Source organism: Homalodisca vitripennis, chromosome 8 (assembly GCF_021130785.1).
Source record: "Homalodisca vitripennis isolate AUS2020 chromosome 8, UT_GWSS_2.1, whole genome shotgun sequence".
Taxonomy (NCBI): domain Eukaryota; kingdom Metazoa; phylum Arthropoda; class Insecta; order Hemiptera; family Cicadellidae; genus Homalodisca; species Homalodisca vitripennis.
The window spans coordinates 113,521,330-113,539,716 of NC_060214.1; the positions used below are offsets into that span (position 1 = coordinate 113,521,330).

At 33.0% G+C, this 18,387-nt stretch overlaps 1 protein-coding gene across 1 annotated transcript; it reads left to right on the top strand.

Moving 5' to 3' along the window:
• The first annotated feature begins 1,346 nt into the window (after nucleotides 1-1,346).
• On the top strand, nucleotides 1,347-17,880 carry LOC124367930 (protein lin-37 homolog). Its single transcript, XM_046825137.1, has 7 exons — nucleotides 1,347-1,594; nucleotides 5,738-5,807; nucleotides 8,546-8,675; nucleotides 10,074-10,274; nucleotides 13,089-13,248; nucleotides 14,054-14,202; nucleotides 17,742-17,880. Exons 2-7 carry the CDS (start codon nucleotides 5,738-5,740, stop codon nucleotides 17,764-17,766), a joined length of 735 nt encoding a protein of 244 aa, XP_046681093.1. The 5' UTR covers nucleotides 1,347-1,594; the 3' UTR covers nucleotides 17,767-17,880.
• Nucleotides 17,881-18,387: the final 507 nt, after the last annotated feature.

The following is an 18,387-nucleotide window of genomic DNA, read 5'->3' on the forward strand; positions in this document are numbered from 1 at the left end:
AATGACTAAGATTTTACTAATCCCTGGATCTTTATTGGTTTCTTTTCTAACATCATGAAAATGTAAAGGTATTTAATTTGTCTTTTAATATTGAAGGTTAGTACCAATACAATATATCTAATCGATTGTGCTATACGGTTCATTCAACTCTTGCACAATTAACGGTAACCTAGATAGACCATCGGCATGATCATTCGTTCCAAATCTTACATATTCAATGTTAAAATCGCAACCAGATAAAAATAGTGCATATCTTTGCAATATGCATAACAAGAAACCCTTTCTTAGGACCAAAGATAGATAAGAATGGTTTGTGGTTCGCTAACAATGTAAATTCTTAACAAAACAAATATTGGTTGAATTTCTTAATAGCAAAGATAATCACTAAGGCTTCCTTATTAATGACTGAAAACTTTAGTTCAGCTGAGGTTAATGACCTCGAAGCAAAGTAGATAGATCTCTCAGTACCGTTTGCTTCTACTTGGTTAAGAACACTACCGAGGCCATAGATTGAACTATCTGTATACAATCGTACCTCTGGATAATAATTTGCTAAATAGGTGAAGTCACTATTTTTTTCTTAATAGATTCAAACGCCTGTTTAAAATCAGCCAGCGAGGGGTGTGGCTCCTCTCCAAATTTTTAATTACATTTTTTAGTGAACGATTATTATTACTTAAATAATTCAGTATAACTGACATGTACTGCTGAAAGATCCTTCTCAACAAAGAAACGGGTCAAGAACATTTTAAGGGACAAAGTGGGGCCTTACTTTCTTTCCACTCCGGGAAAATATCAGTTTTCTGGAATCTCCCCAAAATCATTCCATGCTACGTTCTTGCAAGCAGCGTTCCGAATATATACAGTAGCAATAGTTTAAACAATGGAACAGCAAAGATAGACAAGTTTGGTGCAATCTTAGCATAATAATTTACTAAATCTAAAATCCATTTAGTTTGGTTACATTCTCCGGTTCTTGAGCTTTCAGAATCGCTTACCTTTTACTAGGTTATGGGTAAAATGTGTAATAATTAAATGTGTTATAAGAACTGGCATAGGCGAGTACATATATATATATATATATATGTGTGTGTGTGTGTGTGTGTGTGTGTGTGTGTGTGTGTGTGTTGTGTGTGTGTGTGTGTGTGTGTGTATACGTTTCTCTTTTGTCGAATAAAACTAATGAGCAATTAAAAATAAAATAAAAGTAAATTTACTAATAAGATTAAAAAAAAAATCATTTCTATATATAATAAATTTTTAAAAGTAGAGTTAATTTTGTGTATCTATGCTCATGCTCAGCAACTATACATTTCGCAAGTCTTTGGATATTTTTTAATTTTAAATTAAAACGCCAAGTTTCCTATGTTGTCTGTTGAACGAAATTCGTCTTCAATGTTTCTGAACTGAAAAATATGTGCTAGATAAATAAAAACAAATAAATTATTATATTTTAATAAAGATTTTGTTTTAAAATCGTAGGAAAAAGTTAATGCATTTGAGAAACATTATTAACATTTTAAATTTAATTATTAAACTTATAGTTAATTAGGAATAGGCTAATTACAAAGGAAGGATCATTAACACTTTTAAGGTAAATATCTTGTCTTGTGCAATTTAGATGGAACTCTATTATTATTATTATTAAATTTGTATTTCATTATTTACAATAATTGATAGTAAGAGTTGGCTGTTGATTGTTCTGATTTTTATTAATTGATTGGGACATTATATTTAGTTCTTTGGTGGTATATATTAACTGGTATTATCAGACTTTGGGATGAGGTTAGGAAAGGCTGTGTTGCAATAATTTACAATAATTTGTTATTTTAAACCTAGCTATAAAAAAGAACACAATGAGCTGCAGTAATTAATTGCAAAAGAGTGTTATTAGAATAATTAATGGCTCAGCCCCATTAGATCATTGCAAGCCTATATTCATTACTTTAAAAATTAACACTGTTGTCAATCTTTACATTTTTGAATTTGCTGCTTACTCCTTAAAAAAAGTACCAGAAATGATACTTAATGAAGAACTACATCCATACAATACACGTAATAAAGACAATATTAGTTTTCTACAATGCCGATTAAGTAAAATGCGTACCAGTAAGATTAAACGCCGGGGCGGCAAATCACGAATTTGACGTTACCAACGTATTCTGCTCACCCTCCTGAACAAAAAATATATATAGTACTATGGGGTGCAAATGACAAATAACATGATTTTAGGGGGTATATTGATAAGTGGTTAAGTTCCTAATGTTTTAATGTTCAGTTTGTGTGCTGTGTCTGGATAATCTGTTTACTTGAATATTATCTGCGGCCGGGACTGATAGCAGCCTGATAACGTACCTGTTATCTGAGTTCTCCGGGGCATGGGTCAGTTCTACACAAGATATCGTGTTCAGTAGGTTGGATTGAGTGAGTGCGTTTACAATGATGAATCAACCATCCACTAGTTCAACCAACCCTAGTGAATTGTGTGTGTGTCGGAGTGTTTCGTAGGGCACGTAAAGAGTTTACGTTTTAACCGAAACGAAATTATCTCTTTTTTAATTGAACATGGAATTTTAAAAAATGAGTGTATGTGTTCGTCGTGCGGTCGAGTGGTGTTTTTAAACCGGGAGACTTTGTCGTTTCGTTGTGATAGACGACTTTTTTGTTGCTGCTTTTCAGCTGTATCCGCCAACACACTAATGGTATGTGTTCTCTGATCCATCTATATATTTGAGTTTTTCATGATTTATATAGTTTTTTAACTTTACATAATTGCCTTTGCATTACATTTCAATTTATATTTTTGATCAGCCCCTCTAGTATTTTATATTTATATAAAGAAAAACATCCCTCGAGATAGTACCTATCAGTAAAATATATACTGATAGGTATACTATTTATATATATTTACTACTTTTTCTATATATATAAAAATGAATGTTTGTATGTTTGTCCTTTATGGAATCGTGAACTATTGGACCGATCATGATGAAAATTTGTACGTATATGTATTTTTCCACGGAGAAGGTTTATAAGCTATGCCCATCCCTTTCCCGATTCAGGATTCCGCCCCACTGGTTACAGAAATACCCATAAGAAATGCATTGCAGCAAACATATGTTAACGTCTTTTCAAATTTTTAATCAGCTGTTCTTTGTAAACATATATTACACTTATAGTTTTAAAGCATAGAGTAAGCTTAAGAGAAACGACAAATTTTGTTTAAACTGTTTTTGCAATCACTGTTAAACATAGACTTTACTATCCAGATAATACAATTCAAATTTGACGTAAAAATTCACCTTTAACTGCAATATTTATTTAATATAAACCATGCTCATGCTTGATCAGAAGAGTAATGCAGATATCATAATTACTATCTTACGTTGGCTACAAATATAAAGAATGTTATAAAATCAACCTTAGTTGTTTTTTTTTGACAGAAGTATGGTTCTCAAAACTCCGTGTGTACATATTCTCTCGATCGAGACAACAAAGCAAGCTCAATCGTGGCATCGGAGATATAACTAATTTAATCTAAACTTTATTATAGTAAAAAAAAAAATTTACTAAGTAATATAAGGACTTCGGTTCTTAAGATTTGCGTGCGAAGCCGTGGGTAACAGCTAGATAGAGGCAGGAATATGGTACATACCTTCATAATACGCCCAAGAGGCTCACGATGGAACGACTATCAATTATCTCAGCAATGTTTAGAATGTGATAGAAAAAGAATAAGTGAATATAGTGTACTGTTTTCAACGGGAAATTGCGTGCGAAGCCGCGGGCAACTTTTGCAAAAAATTATTGAAATGCGCAGCAAAGCGCGCCGGGCCCGCTAGTACTATATATATTTTTTGTTCAGGAGGGTGAGCAGAATACGTTGGTAACGTCAAATTCGTGATTTGCCGCCCCGGCATTTAATCTTACTGGTACGCAAAAAAGTCTATAATATGTTAAGTTATTTTTTTAAATTGTATAGCTGTAAGGTTTTTCTTAAAAAACTCAACAGCCAGTCAGGCTGTTAGCAAATCCTTTTTATAACATTGAGGAATTCCTAGAACACCCTGGCATAACTCTGTAATGTATTGTTCGTTGATCAGTACCGTTTTACTTTGTTGATTCTTTAAATAGTTTATTTTTGTTCTTGTTCACTGTTCTTACTAATAGTCTTTATTTTTTTGTTAACTTGTTGAATTTTTTATGATGTTATCTATTTATATACTTATTTATTTATCAATTAATTATTATCAATTTTACATTGTTTTTACAATAATTGTTACATTCATTACATACATGCATTGTTACTATTTTATACAGCTAAGTGTTTTTTTTTACTGCTCTAGTATGACTAAGAACAATGTAGGCTAATGTTCAACAATTCTGACATTGTATATATACATGTATATATGTCCATGACAATAAAGTATTATTATTAATATTAATAAGCGGCCACCAACACAGCCAAATCGACTATTAACTTTCGAATGAACATACTATCAATTAGAATGATTTAAATGCTGTCAGACATGTTTACCCTTTAAAGTATAAGTGTAAAGAGCTACACTGCTTAAACTTGGTATAAATAAAGTTGTATTATTTGTTATAATCTTAAATGCTTATATTTTTTTACATATAAAAATTTTGCTTCACATAATACAATCTTAATATTTTATAACAAATTCAGTTCCAAATTAATTCAAAGTTAAATCATGTGTATTCCTGAGTATTAGTCACTAGAAATGAGAAATGTTGTAGTTTGCCAGTAACCTATTAAAAATAAGATGTTGATGTATTACATTCCAAGTAACCTGTTCCCGTGGTAACATGTTAGTATACACATTTTTGCTCACTGTAAAGTAACATTTATACTGATAAATTATAAACAGTGTTCTCGAAATAACACAATTAGTGGGTACTACTCAGTCCTTATAAAATCTATTTTTGTTATTAGTGTGTACATATGTACGTATTATAAAATTACACTCACTATTTTTTTTTTTTAAAAAGGAAAAGCCGATCCCCTTTTATGCCTTATTCTGCCCGTCCTCATGGGCCACTGGCCTGTGCGAGGATCTTATCAAGCAGAATAAGAGGGAGAGTCGATACAATACAAGGTCAATGGTACTGATAAAAAGTGCAACGGTCACAGATAGGATTCGAACCTGCGCTATCTCTAACTCAGACTCGGGCTATCGGCACTCCCACCAGATATATATATACCCCCCCGGTTACTATATATTATAATAGCGCTCACTTGTGCGCTTATTTTGGTAAATAGGTTAAAGACGGGTATTTCCCGTCTCTAGCAACCATTACTCAAATATAATTGATTTTATTTTGTTTATATAATTTGGAAGAGTAATGTCGAACAGACTTATGTCATAGGCTTTTAAGATTGTATTAAACAATATTGTTAGTCTATGAAATGAAAACAGCTGACAATTATTAATAATGAATATCTATAGGTCAAATGTATATATTCAATAGGTAATCAAAATATTTCTAATCAATATTTGATTCAGTTGTCATGGTGGCCACTTATTGCACTGCATCCTTAAAGTGTTCTAAAAGTGAATTTTTTTAGAAAAAATAAACATAATTTTAAGTATTGAATACATTTCTTATACAAAATAAGTAAAAGTGAAATGTTTCACAATGTTGTCAAGTGTATTGTAATCTACTACTATGTGAATTTTTCTTTTAATTTTCCATAACATTACTCTACTTTTTTTAGATGGCCAAAAAAAGGCGTATGACTGGAATGGCGAGTCCAAGCTCGTCCAAGATGAGATATGAGGCGCGTGGTAAGTTTTCAGAGAGAAGTTGTCTGGCTATCCCTTTGACGACTTTATTATGTTAATTATGTTCCACAGTATACTGATGTGCAGTGCCCCAAGTGTTTAGTTGCTAATTAATATTTTAAATGTTGGTAGAGACAAGAATCTGTTTCCTGACATGTTAGTAGCGGATTACATTGCAAATAGTATAAAAGTTATTAGATATTGTCTGCTTGTTGTAACAATGGTTGAGTATGGAATCCGGCTTTTGCATCATACAATATATAACTTCTTATAGTATTTATATGACCTCACTATCATAATAAAAATAGTAAATGTTAAAATTTAGTTACACACTGCATAGGCTACATAAAAACTTTTTAGACTATTTGAACATTTTATATATAGTTTGTGTGCATTGTTATGTGAGAGAGCATGTATGCTGATGCTTCTAGGTGTCGAACGAGGCGACTCATCTCTTGTGAATTACATTACTGTATTCTCACCCCAAAATGTTGTTAATTAAATGATTATGATTAATGATTATGATATAATGATATATAGTCTAGTTTGGCCTTTTGACGGTGATCTTCTGATATAGCCTATTGGAAATCATTCATAATTATACCAAAACATAACACATTTTGGTGAAATGTATGTGAAAATTTGTAGATGGATAACAAGATTAAGAAAATATGCTTTGTAAGTAATGTGTGATTTCAAGTATGTATTTTCTCTGTCTATGTTCATAATTATGTCTTTGGAAGTCTGCTAACATCGATGGGCAGACTAGCTGCTCTGTAATAAATAAACAGTAAACAGATGTGATTGTTGAGTTCAGCTCCATTTCACCTTCCGCCCAATGCAGCATCCTGACTTGTGACTCCTGGAATTTGGAGTCTATGTCCTGACTTGACCCCTGGAATTTGGAGTCAATGTCCTGACTTGAATCCTGGAATCTGGAGTCAACATCCTGACTTGTGACTCCTGGAATTTGGAGTAAAAGTCCTGACTTGACTCCTGGAATTTGGAGTCAATGTCCTGACTTGTGACTCCTGGAATTTGGAGTCAAAGTCCTGACTTGACCCCTGGAATTTGGAACCAAAGTCCTGATTTGACTCCTGGAATTTGGAGTCAATGTCCTGACTTGAATCCTGGAATTTGGAGTCAATGTCCTGACTTGACTCCTGGAATTTGGAGTCAACATCCTAACTTGACTCCTGGAATTTGGAGTCAATGTCCTGACTTGACTTCTGGAATTTGGAGTCAACGTCCGTCTGATGATATAAAAAAAAGTAGTGACGAAGAAGCTCAAAATGAACAATTAGCATCATTTTGATATCAGAAACACCTAGACTACAAAATAAAGTGCAATATAGTTGAAGAGGTACACTCATTGTCTCATAAGGTGCACAACTGAGTGGATTATGATCCCAAAGCAGAGTGAGGCAACCGGGGTTTCAACACATAACATAGCTATGGTGGGAAATGTTGATTCAATGGAAACTGAGTGTGTGTGAACTCAGCTGAGAATGTCAATTGTAATGTAGCTGAACTCAACATTCGCATTTAACCCTTTGCACGCCACTAATAAATCCATTAACTTTCCTGTAACACCAAGACAAATAAACAAATTTTGTAGTTTCTTTAAGTTCAAAGCTAATTTTTATTGTAACTAAATTATAAAAGGTAAAAGCAAAAAAAGTATAAATCAGGGCATTTTTATTAAAATTAGCGTATTTATTGATAAAAATAAAATAGAACTATTTACAAAAATGTTATTGCAAATAAATTTCTATTTCATTGTAAAATGTAATTGTACTGAAAAGTTTAATTTAATTTTACTATAAAACAGGATAAATATTTCAAATTAATCACAACACTACTACACGAAGAATAATAATGAGATACGTAGTAGAGGCGCATGCTTCTAACAACCAAGAAAGCAGTAATACACGCAATGGATATGTTTGGTTATGGCTCTGTAGGAGATGCATAACTGATGAGCAGGTGGTCAGAGTTAGACAAAGGGCGCTCCTCTCCCTCTGCTGTAGAGTGAAGGTCGTTTATAAATACTTCCTTGGCAACCGCAATAAGCACGGAATATGCACCAGGCATTTCAAAAGCCTTTCGTGAATTAATAAACTCTAAAAGAGACATAATCTATAATATCGGATATAACTGTATTTGGCGTTTTGGTCAAAGTCTACCATTCCAATATATCCGTCTAAGATGTAGGAAGGATTAATTAACCATAATTATGTGTAGTAAACAGTTGGTAGTTAGTTTTTGTTTACACTGTGCTCTATGTATCTGTACATTAATATGTATTTATATAAATGTAAAAATGTTATATAGCTTTATATTTTGTTTCATGGGTAGGAAAGGTGGTTAGAATTTAAACATATTAAGTTTATGGTACGTACTATAAATAATACAAATGTAAACATATATTTTTAATGTGTTTTTCAATCCAGTAGATATTGAATTATTTAAGACCAGTGAAGTGGAAACCCTGAAACCTGAGTCCCCACTGTCCTCATTGAGTTCTTTAATAGAGAATAGATGAGTTGAAAAGGCCAGGACTGGAAACTGGCCCTGATAAACGATATCTCGTAGTCCGGAAAACACTGTAAAGCTCACAAGTGTTGTGTTGGTTCCACTGGTAGTACATTGTAATGTTATACAAGAAATACTAAATCAATAGTCCATAGACTATATTTTGCTGCTGACAATGTGGTTGGTGCATTGGTGCTTTTGAGCAGGTGATGACGTGATGATGGCCAGGGACCGGTTGAAGGGTGCTCTGCAAGAGCTTATCAACAGCGATGAAGACTCAAGTTCCAGTCAAGAGGAGATAATTTCTACACCCAGCAAACCTGTTCAGATAAAGAAGTTAGTTGAGTTTAGATTCACTCATTAAATTACTACATTAATAGGGGTTAAAGGAAAGCCTATTAGAAAAAGAAAGAGGGTGGAAAAATTTTAACAAGTTTTAACATTGCGTTAAAAAGTTATAAAATAATTATAATACCAAAAACATTAAGTCAAAGACTCGTTAAATTTTTAAAAACAACACTTCAGGTTTTGTCACACCAGATTTAGGATTAATTTCCAAGGAAATCTTGCACGGTTTCAATTTGAAATACAAATAAGTAATATGTTAAATTATTGTTTTAATTAGCCTTAGAATGATGTTTAATATAAACTTAAAATATAAGCTGACCGAACTATTAAACGGTCACAGGCCGATATACTGGCTCAGGAATTATGTTACCAAAATGGCCGTGAGACAAGATCTCCGCACCCTTCATTTGATTACATTTTTCTCTTACTTTACTTTTTTTGTTTGTAATATAATATCAAATGAAACATAAATAGATATCATTTCAGATTATTATAATTAATTTGAAGTTATCAAATATTTTTTGGCTCAGTAGAGAGATGCAATTTGGAAGTTGTATCAAAGAAGTACGTTTTTGGAAATATATAATAATAATAATGGTTTCCTTACAGTATGTTTTTACCCAATTTTATAACAATTAAGTATAAAAAACGAATAATAAAAAATAATACATTAATAAAAGTAAGTTTCATAAAAAAAATATTCATATGCTTTTATATATAATACTAAGTCAAACAAAACAAAAGTTATTAAGATACTACGATTTATAGGTTTATACTTTTATAGGAGTATACCAAAAGTGCCATTTTGAGGTTGGCTGTTTGGGTAAATAAACTGAATTTAATAACTGGGGTGTTTATTGAGTTTATTGAGTAGGCTTAATACAAGATCTTCAAGATCTGAATTGGTGTCAAACAGTATAGGATATAGGTGTTTATAAATAAAAATAAATTTATGGCCTGGCCTTCAAAAGGCCAAAAGTAACCTATAATTATAACTAATAAACTTCATTATAAGAATCTTTTACTTGTTCAAGTGTCTGGATTGTCAATTAACACCTTTTTTATTGTATTTCAATAAATATAAAGATTTTAGGTACAGTATGTTATACTGATAAAAATTGATTTTGAGTTTTACTATTCATTGTATTTATAACAAGTCATTCAAAATGTTTATGTTAGTATGTATTCCTGTAGTTAAATTTTCTTAGAAATTAAAATGTAAGAGAAATATATGTTGTGTTATAACAATGCATTGTAAACTACCATTCAGTTAATAGACTATACTGATTCCTAAGGATCAATATTGCTAAGGAATCAGATCACCACTTTATATTGATATACTTTTGTGTAATTATTTTAAAATGTTAAAAAATTGTACCTGTGCAGAGAAATTAAGCCCACGATTATACGTCGGCGCAAGCGCAAAGCAGCCGTGGATTTGGAGATGGGATTCCACCACACATTTGTCATGAAACTCTTTGATCGTAGCGTAGATCTTGCACAGTTCAAAGACGACACGCCACTCTATCCGATCTGTCGTGCTTGGATCGCTAATCAGCCACGCGTACCACTGCCGTACCCCCCACTGTGAGTATTTTGTGACTTGTAAAGGATAGCCTTTTTCAGTATTAGGGGTACTAGTTGGATGGTGAGTATAAAAGTATTTCTACAGATGAATAAATGGTTCAAAGCAAATTGTCTTGCACTTACTGGACAATCTTGGACTATTACTTATGCAAATTATAACAACAGCTTTTGATATTTCTTCTTCCTTGCTGCAACATTTAACATAAATTGTTGCCTTAATTCTTTCTGGTCGGTAATTTTTTAACCTGTTTGCCCCCTCAGCTCATATTTATTTTAGCATACTTTTAGTGAAAATCCCATTTTTAAGAAAACAATCTTTATAAAAGTCTATGCATTGTTAATATGTTTACTATGCTTGTTTAATTTAATGTATCATGGTATAAAATATGGTACGCTGATAAATTTTGTGTTATGAGATGGTATATCTTTAAAACATTCTGCAGGATGAAGACCAGGATTTTTTTGAGTAGGTTTTAAAATAATATCATGCTTCTGGACGTTATAGTTACTTCACTTCTACTTCGTATTCAGCAAGTCTGTGACAGTTGGATAACGATTGGTTTACTGGTTTTTGTTGTGTAGTCAGTTTCCTAACCTGATGTAGTTTATCAGATCGTCTTAGCCAGGAAAGTTTTAGTAGTAGAGATTAGTCTCTTACACTGGCTGAGATGGCTCGCATGGGAACCATGTGTTGAGCGGAGTAGACACTATGACTAGTGAAGCTGTTTCAACGTTTTTTCGTCTCTTCAGACACAGATTGCAGGTGTCATTACACCGTACTTAGTTGAAGAGTAATAGTCAATAGTCAAACTACTTTATTCTGTAATATGTACAAGGTACAAAGAATAGCGTCACTACAATAAAACTAAATACTAATATTAATTTAAAAATATAAGTAAAAAAATACAATTGTAACATCTTAACAATTTATCTTCAATTCTTCTTTAAATGAATTAATTGGTTTTTGTATTGAAATATTCCTCAAAAGAATATAGAGACAAATTAGTTAAATAATATTTAACTTCTTTTTTAAATTTTAACAGATCTGTTTCCATTATAAATTTTGTTGGTAAATTATGTAAATATCTAACACCTCTGTAATATGTTTTCTTTTTGTAAAATTCAAGATTGTGTTGATCAACATGTCTATTAAAACGAGTATTATATGTATGTTTATTGGTTTGTAGTATCGGATCAAAAAATTGTTTTACATAAATTATTGATTCAAATATGTGTAAACCATACACTATCAGAATTCCAAGTTCAGAAAAAATATGTTTAACAGAATCTGTATATCTTAAATTTTTCATGATTCTCAAAGATTTTTTTGTAGGACCAAAAGCCTATCTAAATTACTTATTGTTGTTGCTCCATAAATGTTTATTCCGTAAGCTAAATGTGAATGGATCAAAGAGAAATATGTTAATTTCAGTGTATGTAAATTACTAATTTTTGCCATTTGTCGCAATGCATATAGACCAGTAGACATCTTCTTAGTAACATGATCTACATGTTTATCCCAAGCTAAATTTTTATCTATTATAAGTCCTAAAAAATTTGTGTGGTCTACTTGTTTAAGTCTGTCATTGTCTAGAAAAATGTCACAGTTTAAATTTGATCTGGATTGCTTTGTAGAAAAAGAAATATAATTAGATTTATGTGAATTTAATAAAAGATTATTTTTGTCAAAAAAATCCTTAATCCTACTTAGTCCAATATATGATGAAATTTCAATATTTTCAAGCTTCTGACCAGAAAACAAAACATTTGAATGTTTAGCTTAGCAGTAAGAGCTTAGCTGTCTCTTCGAATACCATCGCAGCCAGTGTAGAAGACTAAACTCTATTACTAACTCAAAATATTTGTTATTGAGTACATATTTTCTTTCTGATTTCAAAGTTATTATTGGGTCAGAGAATAAGGATGATTCTTGTACTGAAAAATACACAAAGTGGTGATGATGACATTTTAACAACACTGAAAAATGTAACAGACTGTGACAGTGATAGCCTAGGCTTAGGCCAAGCAGCAAATATTGATATTGGTGAAGATAGATTGTACAATAGCTTATCTGTTTATGAAAGACCTGATTTATCTAATTTTTCTTCTTTACTCATAGTTAGGTGGGAAGTCACCTAAGATACATGAATGTGTAGAATGATGTGCGATTATAACACCAATCGGACATCGCAGATCGGCTGAAAATGAAGTAAAAGTGACATAATTATACTGTTGGACGATGTCTGATATACAAATCATTTCATAAAGATAGCAACCTCAACTGGAAAGAGCATGACCATTTTTTAATTAAAAATATAGTCAAGATGTTCTAAATTTTTGTTATCATTGTAAACGCTGTTAACATGTTTATATATATATTGAATATCGAGGTGACTTGCTAGAGGTAAATAGATTAGTCATCAAAGGTAAGATCGGGCTAAGACAGCTAATTACATGCTAATTCACGTAAAACTTTTTATTGTTTCTTTCTCTACGTTACAGCAATGAGATTTCAAATGAAATTGTTTGTTTATGGAGTAAGTGAAAACACCATGTTTCAATGTCCTTAACCGTGGAATTCAACAATTTCTTTTTGTGTTTCTATTGTTGATATGAAACTGCTAATATATTCAATGTTATTCCGCATTTGTGATCTTCCGTGAGCATTCATGGTACCCATTGCAAATAGCATATCTTACAATAACCCAGTTGCTTAGTCAAAAACTGTTTATAAAATTTAATTAAAAAATATGTAATTATTCAATGTGTTTCGGCATATTGAGTTGTTTATAATTAAATGGTTTTTCTTTTCAGAGAGAGTCCAGAGATAAAGAATGAAGTGGAAGGTGCCTTTGAATTTGATACAGAGGTTGTAAGAGAGATGGAAAAACTTCCCCCACCCATCTCTCCACCTTTGGGTTGTCGAATACCTGCTGTTGCACCTCCCCAGCTCACAGGAATCTCCTTGGATTACGTGAGTGGTGATTCTTTAATACTTTTACAAAGTGGGGACTATGAGATAGTACCAACTCTCCCCCAGGAAAGTTCTCTTGTGGTTGGCAACTCCATGGATGTCCAAGAGCCATATTGGGATGGAAGGGTGGATTGAGAGGTCTAGTCCTCTGCGGAGTTTGACTATTGGAGTTGGTGGGGCTTTCTTAGCGTCAAAGGCTCTTTCTAGCCTTAACATGAGGGAGTGCGTTCCCCTACCTGCTTTGACAGGAAGAAAGCTAGCCTTCTCCTTCTTGCAAGGTGACTTGACTGAAATATAAAGCCTGTGATAACAGGCTCCTCGTGATCTTGATGAGGAGGCGGCCTCAACCACAAACATCCATCCTGAAAATACTGTCACTTCAGAAGCAAGCGTGTATACCCTTTCAGGACTAAGAGCAATGGAGGTTTTCTCAACTCCTGCATAAAAAGAAAGTTAAATTTGTCACTATCATTGAAGGGTATTTTTTGAGAAAAATACCACAAAGGTCGGTACAAGTGGTGGGAAACCAGTGAGATTCTGGCAAAGTTACATGTAATGAGTAACGATCTTTATATTTATCTTGTTACTATTTTACTTGCTAATTTGTGTTAGTTAGTTTTAGTGAGGTATCTATGGACATCATTGAGGATCGAATTTTAACTGATCTCCTAATAACTTTGTTTAAAATAAATTTTAAATTATATATAAATTTCTCAATGAATTGTGATAAAAATTAGCAGTGAACTTGGCTAATAGAAAAACCAGCATTAAAAGGTTAATCATGGTTTCCCAAAATAATTTCTAGAGTGGAGACAATTTACCGACAGCTGAAGAATTGCTCAAGGGACATGTTTCGAGATGGACAAACATCCGAAAACAGTGGCTAGACGCAGCTCAAATCAATGAGTCCAGATTTCAGAACAGTGGGAAAGTACTCTCCAACATGTATAAAAGGTATTTATTTTACAGTGTTATATATTTATTTTAGTAAAGATTCTTAAAAAAGTAAAAGTTATAAATTTAAAAAAAAACCCGGTACTTTGGTATTATCCTGGGGCCACTCTGTCCCTATCTACTACACAGCACAAATAAATTAAGTTATCTTTTTTTTCCCCTTGGGGTGGCCTACTGCCATGCACTGCACTTAAGCCTCAAGGGCTTTTTGCGCACCCCGGAAACACACCATGAGGCCCACCAGTCTACAACTTCACCAGTTCAACAAACCGCCGAAAACAACCTATCAAGTCCTCCTGGGAAAATTCACCACCCCTGTCCAAACTACCAAAGATGGCATACCGCTCTCTTGCTATTGCAGGGCAATCAAAGAGCAGATGCTCAGCAGTTTCCTGAAGGATGCCAACTCTGTGAAGATGCTTCCTCAGGTGACCATGCCCCGTAATGAGACCAATGACCTTAGAAGACATTGATCTGTTTAATGAGAGAAGGTCCGAAGCCACCTTGGAGGAAGGTGACTGTAATACCATTCTACTCACTCTCAAACCCGGATGCAACCTCCACCTTCTCCCATGCTCCGCGCGAATCCATTTCGAGACAACCCTAGAGGATTCACACCCTGGAACACCGCAGAACGGTTGAGGGCCCGTCATAATTGTCGCTGAGCCCTGGTTGGCCAGGGCATCAGCTCTTTCGTTCCCAAGAATCCCCTCATGACCAGGAACCCAACAAATGGTTACATTGTTGATTCTGGCAAGGGGCAACAATAATTATAAATTATTGAATCAAAGTTATCATTAATATATTACGAGCTGTACCAAAGTTCAAGTTAACCTTTACAAGTGCTCACATGATCTGAGCTTGAATTTGTGTATTATCTCCAAGTATTTTTTTTTGTCAAAATTGCTGTGTGAAAAGGTGCCACTTAAGTCCGAACTGATGACCAGGGGCATTTCTGATTGGTGCTTTCCTGACCTCAGATCGTCCAATGAGATTTAAGGTCGAGAGAGTACTCATCGGATATGCTCCTGGTCATCAGTGCGGGCTTCAATGGCACAGAAAAAGGAAAAAACATCCCTCGAGATCTACTTAAATTCAAGCACAAATCACTTGAGTGTTCGTAAATGTCAAATTTAACATTTTATTTTTATAATACTTGCATATGTATTTACTTCCTTACATAGACTCTAACTAGTAGTAGATAGGAACAGAGTGGCCTCCAGATCATATTAAAGTACATAAAAACTTCTCAACCGATATTTTTGCTCTCGCCATCATCATCTTTAACCCTCTCAGTGCCAAGTATTTATTGATTGGGTATACTGGGTACTAGGTATTTTTCTATTGGGTGTACCTAAAAGTGCCAGTCCTTTGAAGGCTTTTTGCAAGGTTTCAGTTAAGAAGTCACAGTTTGATTACTTAATAAACTATCAACCTAATTTTTTTATTTTTCTCTAATAATGACCCAATTAAAATGAAATAACAAAGTTACCATAAAATAAAATTTAGGAATCCATAAATGGATATACCTAAAAAAGTTTTAGAATTTATTTAAATTTAATTTTTCAACCAAATGATCATTACCAAAAAATTCATATCCTTTGCCCATATCATTGGAAAGGGTATTAAATTTTCTATAAATCTTGAAAAAATGTCTATCATTATGTTCAATAATGAGTGATTTATACAACTTTTAAAAACTAATGTCACATTGTTGTTTCTGGTAGCCATGTCAACCAAAAATGTTTATAATATGTGAGTTCTAGATTGATTTTAAAGTCAATTGATTGGAAGTGTTCTATAACAATTTATTTTGAAAAGAACAGTTCTTCACAAACAATTTAATATGACATTAGTTTAAAAATATAAAGTTTTTAATTTTCAGTGATTTTTTTTTCTGAAATTGAACGTTCACTTTTAGGCCAACTTTTGATGTCTGGTAGAATCGGACATTGGCACTCAAAAGGTTAAATAAATATAACCAAGCTCCTGTCCATTTAGCTGTTCAATCTCATCTTGCCTGTTTCCTCATACTTTTAGTCTTGTCCACTGATTTTTTTCACTCTTCTATCTTTGTGTACTGTGATTCCTCTTTTGGTAGGCCTAAATGCCTAAACAATTTACCTTATGTTCAGCAAAAAATTTGTTGTAATTTGAGTACCAAATTATGTCTTAAACAATTTAAAATTGATAAATACTTTGTTTGACTTTGATGGCACCTTCAATAGAATCAGTTCCAGTGTGAGCAATTATTTTAGTGAGAACTAAAAACAAAAATCTTTGGTTGTAACGTTTCAAAACGCTGCCTCTGAAGTACATAGCTCCTTTTAGAATCGTGCATTTAATAAATCTTCAGTAGTTTCATCTTACGATGGAGGCAAAACCATAATGGACACATGCTAAGTAATCAGCTGACTGACGATGCAAAGCGAACAACAATGCAAGCCAATAAGCGTTACCATGTAAAACAGCCTAAGTACTACAACATTCATATATTTAGCAGTGAATAAAGAAGTCTTAAATCTTAATAGTATTTAGAATACTTAATGGTTTTTATTGTTCAAAAATTGTAGTGAAAACATTTAACAAAACGAGCACTTTTTTGTGAGTGAAATTGTGTTGTGGTTCCTGAATCTAGTATGATGCAGCACTTTGTCAAGATTTGTTTACTAAACCTAGTTCGACTACATGTTAGCTTACCGCTTCAGGAACAGACTAGATTTCAGAACATGGTAATTCTGTTTTTACAATGCTTGTTTGGTAATATTGAGTAAATTATCATCCTCAGTATGGATTTAGAATTTAGAAAACATTTCTGTTTGATAACCACTTTTTCTTTCAACGCTTGTCAGTAATTTTCTTATCTTTAATTAAAATCAAATCAAATCAGTTTGATTGCAGTGACAATAGTACGTTGTATAGCATCATGGATTTTAATCTAAATTTTTTTACATTCATATAATAAAATTCTCATTCACACATACAATTTTATAACTAAGCGCCTTTAATTCTTCACCAATATAACATAACCCACTTAAAACAGTAGAATCAGTCGTATAATTGGGTTGTCTCCCAGTCAAATGCGAAAAACTCCCCTGTATTATAAAATGCTTGTGACGCCAAAAGGCGTTTAAGGCGCATTTTGAACACCTTGGGCGTTAGGGAATTTTTAATTGCATTTAGCAGTCTGTTAATAAAATATGCCTGCGAGGGCAGATGTTCAAAAACCACCGTTCTGTCTCGCAGTTTATAGTAGTTCTCTACCTTGTGTCTCATGCATATGTATGTCCCGGCCTCTGGTTAAGGCACACTTTTACATACAAAACAAAGTGGTTTCCAAAATGTAAAGACTCTGGAGAGTTAACAACTGCAATTCCTTGAAAGCTTGCCTGCACGACTGAATTTTATTTTTGCGATTATTCAAATAGCTTTTTTTTTGCAGTTTGAATGCTCTCTGAAACTGTGAGTAAGCACACGCTCCCCACAGGACCATTCCCTCCGATTTCTACATATTTACTAATACATGTGATCTTTTTCAGAGCACAGAGTGCATTCTTAGGCTGAGTAATCACCTATGAACTGACTACAGTAATCACCTATCATCTAATTTTGTACATAAAATAATCTTTTATAAAACTATGTACTTGTGGAAAAAGTAAAATAAAATATTATAAAATATCAAGGCTTTGTATTTTAATCCAAACAAAATGTTTTTTCATAATTTACCAGAACGGTGTCACACAACTAACAAGTCGGGTAAATGCCTGATGTACACAGGCTGTTTTTCAATATAACCACAGTAAACCCCGTTAGTGCCACAGATTCATATATTTATCTTGATGATTACATCACCTCATTCACATGCTGAAGTCGTGCTGTATTTGATACAGTACAGTTTTGCTATTTTCCCACTGGCCTGCAGCAAAAATAGACACTTCAGCCTACAGACAACCAGCAGATTGTCAAAAAATAAAATTTACTTCATAAAAATAAAATAAAAATGTAAAAAGTGTACTTTTACAAAAAATTAGTGTTTGGTAAGCAACAATCGATACATCCAAAATATATAATTGTTGGCTGAGAGTGAGTGAACTTTTGTAGGAGGTCGAAGTGGGAAGATATCATAAAGGTTATAAAACTTAAATTATGATTTTTTCTCACAAACATATGTCACACTTAAACACC